General features: G+C 45.8%; 1 protein-coding gene across 4 annotated transcripts; it reads left to right on the top strand.

Annotated features, from left to right (window-relative positions):
* The first annotated feature begins 1,466 nt into the window (after positions 1 to 1,466).
* Positions 1,467 to 14,631, top strand: LOC132348885 (eppin-like). Of its 4 annotated transcripts, XM_059896830.1 has the most exons (5): positions 1,467 to 1,611; positions 3,059 to 3,202; positions 7,451 to 7,619; positions 12,104 to 12,133; positions 14,422 to 14,631. In XM_059896830.1, the coding sequence occupies exons 1-5, from the start codon at positions 1,521 to 1,523 to the stop codon at positions 14,429 to 14,431; spliced, it is 444 nt and encodes a 147-aa protein (XP_059752813.1). In that variant the 5' UTR covers positions 1,467 to 1,520; the 3' UTR covers positions 14,432 to 14,631. The 4 variants fall into 4 exon arrangements, with proteins under 4 accessions (XP_059752813.1, XP_059752811.1, XP_059752812.1 ...); XM_059896828.1 differs by lacking the exons at positions 12,104 to 12,133; positions 14,422 to 14,631 and adding an exon at positions 9,002 to 9,322; XM_059896829.1 differs by lacking the exons at positions 12,104 to 12,133; positions 14,422 to 14,631 and adding an exon at positions 9,002 to 9,322 and having other exon boundaries at positions 3,071 to 3,202.
* Positions 14,632 to 16,315: the final 1,684 nt, after the last annotated feature.

The following is a 16,315-nucleotide window of genomic DNA, read 5'->3' on the forward strand; positions in this document are numbered from 1 at the left end:
AGAATATTACTGTCAATAGGATGACACCCACATGATAGATTCCATAGGGACTCTATCTGTGATCCTAAATTTTGTGACCATAGAGTCAGTCACTGATGATAAGGCTGGTTTTTGTCTGGCTTCTCCATCAGGTAAGACAGTTGGAGAATAAAGCTTTGCCCCAAAGTGCAGCATCTATTTAGGGAAGGAAATAGGGACCCTACAGATGACATTTACTCTTTGAAGAATGTCTCTACCTCAACCAGGACTGATTGGCTTGTGTCGTGGGTTCTGTGGCTGAAGGAAAGCTGCAAGTCCTCCAGCACTCTCTCACTCTCTCTTTCCCACAGCCCCTCGTCTAGTCCAGTTAGAAACCAGAACGTCTGCTGTGTTATTGACCTTTATTGAGTTGTAGTCTCTCAGGCAGGTCTCCTCCCTTCAGAGTTCCTCCTCAGACAACATGGAGTTTGCACCAGATGGTAGACGCCCCCTACAAACTCTGACATTCTCTCCTGCTCTCAGAACAACACAACCTTGACAAACACTATCTGCAAGCTCTGCTATCAGCCTGCTTCCTCCACCCCACCTCACTCTGTGGCAGTATCTTTACTCTTGTGTCTTCGTTAAAGAATATGAGCAACCCAAAGAGAAAAGAGAGGGTGGGAGGCAAGTGTGGGAGAGGGAAAGAGACATAGGGACCATGGGAGACCCACAGAAACAAAGAGATACTAAGATATCAATAGGGGCTTCCCTGGTGACACGCAGTGATTAAGAATCCACCTGCCAGTGCAGGGGACACAGGTTCGATCCCTGGTCCAGGAAGATCTTACATGCCGCGGAGCAACTAAACCCATGCACCACAACTACTGAGCCTGTGCTCTAGAGCCCGTGAGCCACAACTACTGAGCCCATGTGCTACAACTACTGAAGCCCGCGCACCTAGAGCCCGTGCTGCGCAAAAAGAGAAGTCACCACAAGAAGCCCGCGCACCGCAACAAAGAGTAGCTCCTGCTCGCCTCAACTAGAGAAAGCCCTCACGCAGCAACGAAGACCCAACACAACCATAAATAAATAAATAAATAAATTTATTAAAAAAATAAAAGATCAATAGACACACATTGATCAAACAAACAAGAGTGGGTGTACCAGTTAAAATGGAAAATGGAGAATGAGGATATTCTACAACTCTCAAAGTTATCAAGATAAAGACCTCTGATGGTGACATTCACTCCTAAGGTAGCCTGGAAAGTGAGATAAGCTTTGCCCACTTTCCCTGGTTGACCAGAAAGCCCACCCCAGCTGAGGGGGCTAAGGATGAAGAGCCATCCAATAAGAGACCCTAGCCCAGGGCTGTGGGCTGTAGATGCCAGCTAGTCACATTGATGATCTCAGGAACTCGGTGTTCCCATCAGGAAAGGAGGTGGCTGGCTTGACTCCAGCCCTCATATCCAAGATACTGACTGCTGAAGGACTAGGCTGGACAAAGGCAGCCAGACATTTTTACATTCTGGAACCACCGGACAAGACAGCTTTCCTTCAGAATGGAGTCTTCTGGACTTTTGAGCATCCTGGTGCTATCCATCCTTCTAGTGAATGTCCGGGGACATGGTCTGACTGACTGGTTCTTTCACAGTAAGTACTGGGGCCTCAGCCCTTGCCCTGGAGCGAAGGAATATTGCTGGGAGGAAGAAACAAGCACCTCAGGCTCGAGTTGCTTTCCACCACCTTAGCCCTGGTCCTGGATTGGGAGTGGAGGGAGATATTTGGGATATTTCTTCCTATTTCCCTCTCTGTGGAAGATCCCTTCCATGAATGCAAGACTCCAGACCTGGGGCAACCCCTACCTTTAGCACCGTTGAAATGGAAGGTCTTTCTTGGTGGAGAGGGGGAAGAATCACAGGATCTAGCATTTTTGGGAGGGGCTATAGGAATCTGGGAAGCCTAAGGGACCTTCCCTTCACCCCACAACAAAAATAGAATCAACTCCTGATTCTTTCAAATGTAGTCCTATAAAGTGTCCCTGCCTCCCCAGGGTTTCCTTGACTTTGGGCTAAAGGATAATATCCAGAAGTTCCTTTGAACTTAAGACAGCAATACTCCATGACTATATAAAAATAATGATAATTGCTACCATTTACTGAACATTCAGAAAGAGGGATTTAAAGAGAGGGATCTGGAGTCATACTTGGTGGGTCCAAATTCTGGTTCCACCACTTAGTAGTCAAGTTACTTAAGTTGCATGTGCTTCAGTTTCCTCATCTGCAAAATGGGGATATTAATAGAATCTACCTCGTTGAACAATTATGGGGATTAAATGAGATAATCCATTTAAAACGTTTAGAAGAGTGCTCGGCTTATGGTAGACACTTAACTATATATATATCTATAATGTTAGTTAATATTACTGCGCATCCGTGACAATGATTATAGCTTTACACACTTTGTCTTATTTCTTCCTCACCACTCTGTAAGGCTAAAATGATTTTACAAATGAAGAAAACAAAGTTCAGAGAGGGTAAGTGGTAAATCAAATTTAGAATTAAAAAACCCAACGATCTGACTGCTAGGGTGCACAATATTTATCACTGCACAATAGCGCCCCCCAGAGGAACTCCAAAACACTGTCTCCTCAACCAGCCCAAAATGACCCCACTGGCTTAGACCAGTGACTTTCAATGGGCGATTTTGCCTTCCAGGGGGACACTTACAGCGTCTGGAGACCTTTTCGGTTGTTACAAGTGGGGAGTGCTACTGGCATCTAGTGGGTAGAGGCCAGGGAAGCTGCTAAATGTCCTACAATTCACAAGACAGCCTCCACCACCCATCAAATAATTATCCGGCCCAAATGCCTCTAGTGCCTAGGTTGAGAAATCCTGCCTTAGGGGGTGGGACTAGGTAGAGAGTGAGAGGTAGTTAGAAGGGAGGATGGTGCAGGCAGTGCTGGGAAATAAATGAAAGTCCCTGAGGAAAAGGACTCCTGGGGATGAGCAAAGTGAAAGCAAACTTCCCTGACTCCCCGGAATCGCCTTGGGTCTGGAGAAGGGTGGGCACGGTGACTTGTAAGACTCATGGTTATAAGTCCTTTCCCTAGAGAGATGCCCCAGAATCCAAGATAACTGTGAATTCAAAGAAAGGGATGAATGTTCGAAGGACAAAAAATGTCCAAGACATGAGAAGTGTTGCTTCTTCAGCTGCGGAAGAAAATGCTTAAACCTCCAACAAGGTAAGGTTGAGAGTCTCAGAGTAACCAACCCCTCTCCCCATACCCTCAACTTCTGCCCCTCTGCGCTGGCATTGTCCCTGGTTCACTAAGGGCTGGTCTCTGAGCAAGATTGCTGGACTTGGGAAACTTGAAATTCAGATTGATCACCGCCCCTAAACATGATGTATGACATTAGGGAGTATCTTCATCTTGTTTGGGCCTCAGTTTCCTTGAACAAAAGATAGGTGTAGGGCTGGGATTGAACCAGATAGCCTCTTGGCTCCTTTTCACTCTTATTATTATTTTTTTTTCTTTTTCACTCCTATGATTTTCTTAGTCCCCAGGGGGCCATTGCTGGCCCACCATATATCAACATTGTTGCTGCAAGTGATAATTAAGATATTTGTATTTCTAACAAATGCAAAAAATAGCTTTTGCTCCAGATTGACTGCCTCTCTGCCTATACAAATCCAACTTAGCACTAGGAAAGCTTCCCTGACCACTCCAGACCAGAGGGTTCATCCTTTGCTGATGCAATCTTAACTCCATGCCCATCTCCCTGGGCTCCAAAAAGACTATCAAAGATTCTTATTTTTTTTTTTAATTGTAGTTATTTACAATGTTTCAGGTGTACGACAAATTGATATATATATATATATATATATATATATATATATATATATATATATAATCTTTTTCAGTTTCTTTTCTATTATAGGTCATTACAAGATATTGAATATAGTTATATATGTGCTATGCAGTAAGTCCTTGTTGTTTATCTATTTTATATACAGTAGGGTGTATCTGTGAATCCCAAACTCCTAATTTATCCCTCCCCCTCCTTTGCCTTTTGGTGACCATAAGTTTGTATTCCATGTCTGTGAATCTATTAAGACTATCAAAGATTTTTTATTCATTCAGTTAAATATTTGTTGATTGTCTCTGAGACCCATAATAGGATTTGGCGAGTGTGATCAGGGAGGTTGAGGAAATCTTCCTTGAGAAAGCAGACCTGGAGTTGAGTTCAGAAGGATGTAGCAAATTTAGGGAAAAAATGGGTGGAAGGGCTTTCTAGGCACAGGGAACGTACGTGTACAAAGGCTCGATGGTAGGGCCTAGGGACGCCAGAGAGCAAGAGCAAGTATGAGCATGGTGCGAGGAAAAATGATTCTTGGTAGGTAGGGCCTGATGGGCGAGGGTCTCACCTTGATCTTAAGATCAATGGACATTCATTGAGGCAGGTGGGGACATGGTGTGGCTTTTACTATGCCTACAGAGCAGGAATGGAGTGGCTTAAAGGACTTCAGGATGAAAGAAAATGGTAGCTTGGACTAGATCGGTCGCTGAGGGGATGGAGAAGAGTAGGATATGTTTGAGAGGCATTTAGGAGGTGAAGTAAACAGGACTTGACAATGGAGCAGGGTAGACAGGCAGGAGGATAGTAAGTTGTTCATTTGCCTATCATTGAGGAATTCTGAATCCAGACTTCCTGAGTTCAAATCTTAGCTCCAGCTTGTACCAGCCTATTTATCTTGGGCAAATTAACAACTTTCCCTTGCGGTGCCTCATATAACAAAAAGAGTAATGTCAAAGGTTATTTGAAAGATCAAATATGTTGATGCACGTGAAGTGCTCAGAGCAATGCCTGGCATGTAACAGCCACGTGATACATATTAGCTCACATTATTCATCGTCCATGACTGGGAACTCCTATATAACAGAGGCCGTGCCTTTTCTTTGTCTCTTTAAGCATCTAGCACATAGTAGGTGCTCAATGAATAACTTATTCAGTTCAGTCAGGATGTATTTTGTTTTATCCTCAACATTTGCAAAATCCTATACTGTGTCCGACCACCTGCTGGGAATGGGGTTCCAAGATGAAATCAGACACAATCCCTGCTCACTAGAAGCTCACAACATCACAGATGAGACCAAAGATGTAAACAAATGACAAACATGCACACAAGGCTCAGAAGCACGGTAGAAAAATGCAGGATTGATTTAGGCACTTGTGAGGGTGTGGTGTGTAGAATGGAGTCCGAGACACCACAGTGGAGTTGATGTCCAGGAAAGGTTTTGAAGGGAGAATAAGAGTGTCACTAATGAACAACAGAGGGGTGGCAGAGGGAATGTGGAGCGAATGGTGTGGAGGTGTGGGGTGGCATGGTGGGTTGAAGATTGTGGGAGCTTGTAGCTCAGAAGGGCACTGTGGTAGGGGAGGAGGCCAGAACCCCAAATAGGAGCCCGATCATGAAGGGTCTGTGGGTCATGGAAGACTTAGTCATGAAGTCAAGGTCTTAGCTGTGTAATAACATGATCAGCTTTGTCTCAGATCTACCAGGTCCTTCTCTCTGGTGGGCGGTATGAAGGATTGATTGGAGCAGCCAAGGACTGAGGCAGGAAGATCAGTTTGAAGCTAACTCAACAGCCCAGGCATAAGCCACTGAGACTTAAGTTAAAGAGACGGGCAGACAGGTGAGCTATGAGAAGGTAAAAATCAGCAGGACTTAAATATTTAGCTGTGGGGATTGACCCTTGTGGAACTTATAGTTTAGTTAGCACCTGTATTGATTTGCTAGGACTGCTGTAACAAAGCACCACAAACTGGGTGGCTTAAACAACAGAAATATATTGTCTCACAGTTCTGCAGGCTAGAAGTCCAAGGTCAAGTGTTGGTAAGGTTGGTTCTTTGTCAGGTGGTGAGAGAGAATCTGTTCCATGCCTCTCCCTTAACTTCTGGTAGTTTACTGGCAATCTTGGGCGTTCCCTGCCTTGGAGATCTCTCTCTCTCTTTTTTTAAAATTTATTTTATTTTTGGCTTGCGTTGGGTCTTCGTTGCTGCGTGCGGCCTTTCTCTAGGTGCGGCGAGCTGGGGCCACTCTTCTTTGCCGTGCGTGGGCTTCTCATTGCGGTGGCTTCTCTTGTTGCAGAGCATGAACTCTAGGCTCTCGGGCTTCAGTAGTTGTGGCTCACGGGCTCTAGGGCTCAGGCTCAGTAGTTGTGGTGCACAGGCTTAGCTGCTCCGCAGCATGTGGGATCTTCCTGGACCAGGGCTCGAACCCGTGTCCCCTGCATTAGCAGGCGGATTCTTAATCACTGCACCACCAGGGAAGCCCCGGAGATCTCATCTTCACGTTCACATGGTGTCCTCCTTGGGTTTGGGTGTCTGTGTCTGAATTTACCCTTTTTATTTTTTTATTATGTTTTAAAATTTTTACTGGAGTATAGTTGATTTACAATGTTGTGTTAATTTCTGGTGTACAGTAAAGTGAAACAGTTTTACATATACATATACCCACTATTTTTTAGCTTCTTTTTCCATATAGGTCATTACAGTATAGTGAGTAGATTTCCCTGTGCTATACAGTAGGTCCTTATTAGTTATCTATTTGACTTTACCATTCTTAAAGGACACCAGTCATATTGGATTAGGGGCCCACCCCATTCCAGTATGACCTCATCTTAACTAATTACATCTGCCACAATTCTATTTCCAAATAGGGTCCCATTCTGAGGCACTGAGGGTTAGGACTTCAACGTATGAACTTGAGGGGGAGGGGGACTCAACCCATAACAGAACAGAAGCTAACTGCAGGAAAAAAAGGGGCTTGACCATCTGAAAAACTACCCGCTGCCTTCCCTGCATGGACTTGCCTTTGACTCTGATCCCATATTCTCTTTCCTTGGCATGGTTTGGAGGGCAGAGTAAGTGGCTTATAATTTGGCATTTTCAAGGCACTCCGTATCTTTTATCCATTCAGGATGTATTTATTGAGCAGCTACTCTCCGCCAGGCACTGTGCTAGGAGCTGCACATTCAGATACAATCAAGGAACTCACAACTTAGAGGGCCACAAGGGTGGTCTTACTTGCACCTCAGGACAGCCCTGTGCAACAAGTAGGGTGGGATTTTGCATTCCCATTTTACAGAAGGGAAAGTCAAGGACAAGACAGGTAATGTGGGAGGTTGATGTGCACACACCAAATTAGGAACAGAGCCATGAAACCAGAGGTTCCTCACTCTCAGGGGAGACACTGAGTCCAGTGACCAGAAGGGAAGGGGGAGACTGATGTTCCCTGGGGATGCAGACACCCAAACAGCTCCACTTCGGGGTTTCCCTGCAAATGTGCAAATACATCAGTGGAGCTAGGCTCCCGAGATGTGAAAAGGTGAAAGGAGCTTGTTCAGTTTCATCTGGACAATAAAGGTTGATTTTTTTTTTTTTTGGCATGGGCACTCTAAATTCTCAACTCTGGGGTCTCCCTGCAGACATATGCAGTATGCCCAAAGAACCTGGCCCCTGCTTGGCTTTTTTCCGTCGTTGGTGGTATGATAAGACAAATAATACCTGCTCCAGCTTCATCTATGGCGGCTGCAAAGGAAACAATAACAACTTCCAATCCCAAGCTATATGCCAGAGCACCTGCCCCCCAAAAAGGTGAGTCCCAGGGGCTCCAGTCTCCCATCCTCGCCAGGGCCGCACTGGGGGGTCTGGGTGTTGCTTGGTCCATTCTGGGATGGTTATATCCTTGACAGACGAGGTACTGACAGGACCAGCTCCGATCAGGAGGTAAGAATGCACCTTGCAGAGGGTTGGACAGTGGCTTTCCAGGAACCGAGGTTGGGAAGGGACGTGGTTGTGAATAAATGCTGGCAAGTATGAGGGGTGGGGGAGGATGCAGACATGGTGAAATCCCAGAGGCCAGCTTCAGAGAGGTCACAGGACATCCAGCCTAGTGCCAGACAGGCTGACCAAGCACCCCTTCCAGGCCATCAGTTTCCTCTCACAATACTCTTCGCCAGCAGCTCACTCCCATCCACATCCCATTTTTCCTTTAAGGAGATTTAGAGCTTCCCAGAGCAAACCCACTTCCTCTTAATCTCCTGTGAAAAGATGTACAAACATAACTTCAAGATCAGTTCTGAAGATGAGCTGAGCCCAAAATGCTCAGCTGGTCCTGTCCTTCATTCTCAACAGGCTCTAATTTCTGAATGCGTAAGGATACCTTGGAGTCACCACCAGAATTTGGCTCAGGACCCAAGGCTCTCTCTGTGTGCCTGATAAACGCTCCAGGCTGGCTTCCACTCCTCCACTCCCAGTGTTCCAGGGCCTTAGCTCTTCCCCAGACTGAACCCTGGGATCTCTCTCCCCTTTCTCCATCTCAGCCTCTTTTTAGACATGATATCCTTCTGTTTTGATCCCGTCTCTATGCTTCTTCCTTTATGTCCAACTTCTAGAACCCCTTGTTTATACCTGTGTAGCTCCCATTCTCCCCAATAAAGCACTCTGTTTAGTCCTGTGCCTCTGAGACTGAATAATTCACATCTGTTGGCACATCACACTTCGCAGAGAGTAGCGGGTCATTGAGGTTTCTGGTGACACCAAAGGGAGTGAAGACAATCAGAACCTCGAGAGTTGAGAATTCCATGGATGTTGTTATCTTCCTCTGTTTCTTCAAAACATCGTAAGCCCCTTTTAAGACAAGGGCCCATGGGTGTTGCTTTAGTTTGGATCCCCTAGAAAACAATCCTAGGAGAAGGGCATGGGTGGAAGTATAATAGTTTATTTGGGAGATTTCTTAAGAAACACAAGTTGAGGAGTGGGATAAGTGATACAAGGAGGAGAGGAGTTGATTATGAGTTGGTTACCACGGTGGGAAACTGCAGCTTTATCCCACTGGGGGCCTTCTAAAGAACCATGTAAAACATGTCTCCAAATTTTCTTCATCCATCTCCAGTGATGGGGAAGCTGAGGTGTTTAGCCATTGATTCCCATCCCTTACTGTATACATGGGGTTGTTAAATCCCTTGCTCTTCCAGACTGTTCTGCACTCAAGCTGAGCAAGCTTCCCAGGGAGCCAGAGAAAACTCAGAGCAGAGAAGTAGAGACTCCGACACTTGAAGTGGGAAGCTATCAGTGTACACTGGATATTATTCAGCCATAAAAAGGAATGAAGCACTAATACATGTTACACTGTGGATGAACCTAAAAAACATTCCGCTAAGTGAAAGAAGCCACATACGAAAGGTCGTATACTATAAGATTCCATTTACATGAAATATCCAGAACAGGTAAATCCATAAAGACAAAAAGTAGAATAGTGGTTGCCAGGGGCTGGAATAGGCTAGGGGGGTGTGTAGAGTGACTGCTAATGGTATGGGCTTTTCTTCTGGGGTGATGAAAACATTTTGCAATTAATAAAGTTGGAAGTTGCACAATATTATGAAGGTACTAAAAAGCCACTGAACTGTTCCTTTAAAGTGGTTAATTTTATTTGATGTGAATTCCACCTCAATTTTAAAAAGTGGATTAGGAAAAGAAAATAATGCACTAGAACTGTCTCCTAAAGCTGCAGGTAAAATCAGAGATGAGCAAAGACTTTGTCCTACTGTTGCTGAAAGCCTTAAATTAGAAACTTCAACAGAACAATCTTCAGGCCCCACTGCTGCAGCTAGCTCTGAGGTCATAACTGACATTTATTTTTTCCCTCCTGCGTCACCTATTCCAAATTTCACCCGATGATAGAAGCTCTCCATTAGCTGTAACATTCTCTCCTGCTTTCAAATCACCACCATCTTGACAGGTACTCTCTGAAGATTTGGTTCAACCTCGAATCAACCTGTCTCCTCCCCCACTCATGGCAATACCTTTACTCTCTGACCGTGATTAAAGAAAAGGGGTGGCCCAAAAAGAAGGAAGAGAAAGACAGAAGGGAGATGAAGGGCAGGGAGAAAGAGACCCAGACAGAGGGAGACACAAAGAAAAAGAGAGAAAGACAGGCAGAGTAAAAGAAAGGCACTGAGAGAAGAAACAAAAACAAAAACAAAAACAGTGTCAGAAAAATAAGCAGACAGAAAAATAGATAGGTCAGGAAAAGAGTAAGATTGGAAAGAGAGAAGAGAACTAGGATCCTCTTGATCTCCAAACTCCCCCTGGAAAACAGAAGACCCTGGAATTGAACGTGCCCTTCTGCTAAGGGGGTCTAGAATCCCTGGACAAGCTTTGCCCTTCTCCCTGGTTGACCAGAAAGCCAGAGAGCCTCAGTGAGCTGAGGATGGGGAGCCCGTCCCCGCAAGGGTGCTGTGGGTGTCAGCTAGTCCCAGTGATGGCCTCTGGGACTTGGTGTTCCCCAGAAGAGGGAGTGTGGCTGGCTTGTCGTAAGTGATGTGTGGTTCCTGGAGTGGAACCACCAGGACAGCCAAAATTCAGAAGCAGGAGCTGCCGCGCAGGAGTTCCTGGTTTTGGTGCCACCAGCCAGGCCAGTCCCTTCTAATATGGGGTTCTCTGGAGTTCTGCCAATCCTGGTACCATTCATCCTCCTGGGGTGTGTCCAGGAACGTGGGCTAGTGGAGGCGTTCTTTCACAGTAAGTACTGGGGACTCGGTCTTCCCAGTGGAGAAATGGAACTTGGCTGGGAGGAAGGAACAAAGAATGTTAAAGATGAGGGCTGCTTTCCCCATCTCAGTCTGGGATCCTGGGTGGGAAAGAGGGGAGCTATCTGGAGTCCTTCTTTCAGCCCCTTTCCTCCTGATGAGATGCCCTTGGTGAATGCAGGAAACTGAGTCTGTGGCAACTGACTCCCCACCATCATTATGAGAGGAATTCTTCCTGGAAGGGTTTAGACCTGGAGCTCATGAAACAGACTAAGGGAACAGGGAAGCGTAAGGGCTTTCCCATAAGAAAGGCCACTCCCCCTAGCACTACCTTCCTCAGCTTGCAAATCTTCCCATTGTAGCCCTCCAAAGTCTCCCCACACCCACACCCGGACCTACAGAGGATCCTTGTCTTTAGGGTAAAGAATGGTCTTTGAAACGCCCCTGAAATGCTGATATTTGAAGACCCCCGTAATTAGCACCTATGATAAACTGAGCCCTCAGACAGCAGGGAAGGCACACATTGCAAGGCCAAATCTTGCTCCGCTCCTTAGCAGCCATGTGAACTTGGCAAGTTCACATAACCTCTCTGTGCTTCAGATGCTTCTGTTTAGAAAATGTGAATGTCGATAGGACCTACCCATAGAGTTGTAATGAGGATTGAGGAGAAAAGAGCAGGTACACCGTAAGCACTTCATCAATATTAGTTATAATGGTGATGATGATGATGTCCCAGGCAGCTGGACAATGACTTTACAAGGTTTGTCATATATATGAATCCTCAAAACAATCCTACAGGCAAATGAAGGAATCGAGGTTCAGAGATGGTTCCTGCCAGACCAAGGGTTGCACAGAATTCGAAAACCCTGCCCCCACCCAGGCAACATCCAAATAGTGGAAGACCAAGGGACCAGAATAGTCCTAGGGGAGAGCATCTGTCTCCCTGGAAACTTATGGGTGGTGGGTTTAGGGATCAGATGCTGAGTTGTTATGGGGCTGGGGGTGGGAACATCATCATGAAAATCCTGAGCCCCCTGAAGGTCACTACCTTCTGGGGACAGTGAAATGAAAACAAGCCTCCTTACTTCTGTGGTGGTGCCCTGGGCCTGAGAAGGGAGGGTTCCAGCCCCTTCAAGGCCCCAGAGGAGTATATCTTTCCATCCCTTGGGGATGTGTCCCCGAGTCAGAGTAAGATATGAAATAGAAGAAAGAAACCTATGTACCAAGAGCAGACAATGTCCAGAGAAGATGAAGTGTTGCAGGTTTAGCTGTGGAAAAAAATGTGTAAATGTCAGACAAGGTAACTCACAAATCCCCTGAATTATTCCACACGCTCATGCCTCCCCCACCTTTCTGCCACCTGCGCTGGCATTGTTAGGCTCCTCCCCTGGTTTGCTGATGGCTGGTCTCTGACCAAGAGATTGGGTGCATCTTCAACTTGGCACAAATCCTAGCAGTGCTGGGCTGGGGAGGGTGTTCAGAGACATGGGTTTTATTTCATTTCTGCCTCTGTTTAGGTATGTGATGTAACATAATTTTTCCTTTAAGGGCCTTGGTCTCCCCACCTGCAAGAAAGATGTGAGTATTAGACCATATGGTCTCTCTCTTTTTTAAAAATTTAATTAATTAATTATTTTGGCTGTGTCAGGTCTCAGTTGTGGCATGCGGGATCTTCGTTGAGGCATGTGGGCTCTTCGTTGTGGGGCGTGGGCTCTCTCTAGTTGTGGCGTGTGGGTTTTCTCTCTATAGTTGTGGTGCGCAGGCTCCAGGGTGCATGGGCTCTGTAGTTTGAGGCGCGCGAGCTCAGTAGTTGTGGCACATGGGCTTAGTTGCCCCGCGACATGTGGGATCTTAGTTCCCCGACCAGGGATCGAACCCACGTCCCCTGCATTGGAAGGCGGATTCTCTACCACTGGACCACCAAGGAAGTCCCAACCATATGGTCTCTTGACTACTCTTCCGTGATCCTCTGAAATGCCAAGTAGCCACTGAAGTCTCATCAAATGCCAGCATGCTGGCAGGTGGCGTGATAGCTATAAAAGACAGGTATATGATTTGTATTTCCTGGCTTTTTTTCAGGCCTCTCTGTCTATAGACATCAGTGACGCCTTCCCTAGCCACCTTTGATCTCCTATGCTCTTTCCTCTCTGCCTATATCATTGAGCTCTAAAGAAGACCATCAAGGGCCATTCATTCATTCATTCATTCATTCAACAAACATTTACTGGTGCCCCTGACACCCATGATGGGCTCCACTTGCTCAGTGTAGCCAGGGAGGACAGGAAAGGCATTCCTGGGAAAGGGATCTATGATTTAAGAACTGAAAGATGGGTAGTAGGTAGGCAAAAATTGGAAGGAAGTGCCTTCCAGGCACAGGTAATAGCATGTGCAAAGACCCTGTGAGAAGATACCATAATCAGGCTAGAAAGGCCAGAGAACAGAGATGGGCATGAACATAGTGAGAGATGAGAATGATGAAGCTGGAGTAGGTAGAGGAGGTTCTGACAAGGCGGGTCCTTGCCAGTCAGAGTAAAGGGTCTGGTCTTGATCTTAAGAGCAACAGACTATCTACATTCAAGTCCCTTACTATCTATATGTGACCTTAGGGAAGTTACTTAGCCTCTCTGAGCATCAGTTTACTCATTTGAAAAATGAGGACAATAAGAGGACCTATGTGTTAATATATGAAAAGTACTAAGAACAGTGCCTGACCCTTTAATAATTGTGTCCTTGTTGCGCTTTAGACTATGAGGTTCTAAAGAACTCTATTTGTATCTCATAACACTATGAACAAAACAGTTGTGCAGTAAAGGCTTCTTTAAGTTCAGGATACATTTGATTTTTTATTGTAAACATTCCTGAAGCATCCACTCAATTAGGAAAAGTTCTGCATCATGCTGTAAAATTCCTCATGCCCTTACACAGTCTTCCATGCCTTTGCACATGCCTGGAAAGTTCTTTAGGGAAGCGGGCATCCAAACAGCCCTGCCCCTCAATCTCCCTGCAGACATATGCACTTTGCCAAAGGAGCCTGGCCCCTGCATGGCCTACCTTCCACGCTGGTGGTATGATCAGGAAAATGAGGCCTGCTCCAAATTCATCTATGGCGGTTGCCAAGGGAACAATAACAACTTCCAATCTGAAGCTGTCTGCAGGGCTATCTGCCCCAAAAGGAGTAAGTCCCAGGGGCCCCGATCTCCATGCTCATCCAGGCCACTCTGGGAGGCCTGGGTGTTGGCTGGTCCACTCCAGAAACTTGGCAGGCTTGGGGCTGACAGAACCGGTCCAATCAGGAGGTAAGAATGCAGTGCACAGAGGGGTAAGTAGAGGATGTTTTGGGAAAGAGAGGGTGCGAGGGGAGCAGAGGTCAAAGGGATGTGGGAGAATACGAAATGAAGGGGGGGGTACAGAGAGAGTAAGCAGAAGTGGTGGCGTATCTGAGACCAAGGCAGAAGAAGGCCCAGTGGACCAGCCCAGCGCTGGGCACCCTGTACCAGCCAGTCGCTCCAGGCCTTAACTTCTCATCAAACCTCATCACCGATTCTTTTTCTTTTTCAAGGTGATTATAGCCAGGACAACCACATGTTTTATTGACCAAACCAAGGCACTTTTAAGAGTGAAAGGAGATGCTATTCATTATTACACTGGGAACAACAGGCATAAACTGGGACTCTACTGGAAAAACCAGAACACATGACCACTCTATGAGTCCCTGAAGTCACTCCACTTCTGTTTTCTCTCCTTGTGAAAAGATATAAAAATGATCCCATCTCCTTTTTTCCATTAATTGGAAGATACGGTCCCTAAGGTGAGCAGAGCCCCAGCAACTCACCAGGACATCATTTTTTTGTCCTGTTGTCTTGCAGAGTCAACTAGCTTGCTGGGATAAAGAAAGCTGGAACAACCTCCAGGATTTGGCTCGTAATCCAGGGATCTTTCCTAGGTGTGGCTGACAGGTGTTCCGTATTGGCTTCCACTGGCCAAATCTCAGCTGCCAAGACCTTGGCTGTTCCCCCGAGGACCCCCCATGATTTGCTGACTCCCTTTTCTCCAGCTCAGCTTCTCTTCAAACATAATGCCCTTCGCCCTTTGACCCCTTCTCAGCGTGTGACCCTATCTCTTCAACTTTCAGGGCCCCCATTTACCCTTTGGAAACCTTCAATTTCCCCTAATAAAATGCTCTGTGAGGTCTGAGATCTCTGATGCTGAATCATTCACATCTGTTCCCTCTGTGCAGAGAACAAAAAGTCATTGGCTCTCCCAGTGACACCAAGAGGGGGCGAGATGAGTATGAAAATCCTGCAAACAGAATGCTGGAGATACTGTTGTCCTGGTAAAATTGTCGTTAAGATGCATAAGAATGGAACCCGAGCAGATTCCGGTTTTGTATGGACTAAAGCTTATAAAGTCTGGGGGTTCCTTTAAAAAAAGAATACAAATTAAATTTAAAAGTGAACATTATTTCAAATGAGAAAGGAAATTGCACCAATTGCACAATTTAAGAAGCTAACGAATACTACAGATTGCACAAAATCCATTTAGATTCATTATTAATTAATTTTTAAAATTTAAGACATCAATTCTGTAAAACTCACTTTCTTTTTCTTTTTTTAATTAATTAATTAATTTATTTATTTTTGGCTGGGTTGGGTCTTCGTTTCTGTGCGAGGGCTTTCTCCAGTTGTGGCGAGCGGGGGCCACTCTTCATCGCGGTGCGCGGGCCTCTCACTGTCGCGGCCTCTCCCTTTGCGGAGCACAGGCTCCAGACGCGCAGGCTCAGTAGTTGTGGCGCACGGGCCCAGTTGCTCCGCGGCATGTGGGATCCTCCCGGACCGGGGCACGAACCCGTGTCCCCTGCATTGGCAAGCGGATTCCCAACCACTGCGCCACCAGGGAAGCCCTCAATTTCTTTTTTTAATGAATTTATTTATTTATATTTTATTTTTGGCTGCGCTGGGTCTTCGTTGTTGCACGCGGGCTTTCTCTAGTTGCGGCGAGCGGGGGCTACTCTTCGTTGTGGTGCACGGGCTACTCAGTGCAGTGACTTCTCTTGTTGCAGAGCATGGGCTCTAGGCATGCAGGCTTCAGTAGTTGTGGCACACTGGCTCAGTAGTTGTGGCGCACAGGCTCTAGAGTGCAGACTAAGTAGTTGTGGCACACGGGCTTAGTTGCTCTGCGGCATGTGGGATCTTCCCACACCAGGGCTCAAACCCGTGTCCCCTGCATTAGCAGGCGGATTCTTAACCACTGTGCCACCAGGGAAGTCCAAAACTCAATTTCTATAGAAAGATAATTCAGCCTTTTGTTTAACATGGCTGATCAAAAAATGATTATAGTTTGATTTTGATTATGGTTGGAGTGCATAAATGCACAGCTGTATTTGATATTTGTAGTTCTCCTACAGGTGTGTGTCCTAAAAACTCAGGGATTTAATAAATTCTCTTTTGTATACTTCCATCAAAAAAGAAAGCAATGCAGGGTGTGTTTAAAATTGTACATGTTGCATTATCAGGTATATTCTTCCTAGTGAAGAATATCTGTTCTGAACAGGCTTCCATAAGAACTGATTTTTTTTTCTATTTATAAATTTATATATCCGATATTTGGAAGAACTTTCTTTTCTTTTTTTTTAAAATAAATAAATTTATTTATTTATTTATTTATTTTTGGCTGCGTTGGGTCTTTGTTGCTGTGCGTGGGCTTTCTCTAGTTGCAGCGAATGGGGGCTACTCTTCATTGTGGTGCGTGGGCATGGGCTTC

Source organism: Balaenoptera ricei, chromosome 15 (assembly GCF_028023285.1).
Source record: "Balaenoptera ricei isolate mBalRic1 chromosome 15, mBalRic1.hap2, whole genome shotgun sequence".
In the NCBI taxonomy this organism is placed as follows: domain Eukaryota; kingdom Metazoa; phylum Chordata; class Mammalia; order Artiodactyla; family Balaenopteridae; genus Balaenoptera; species Balaenoptera ricei.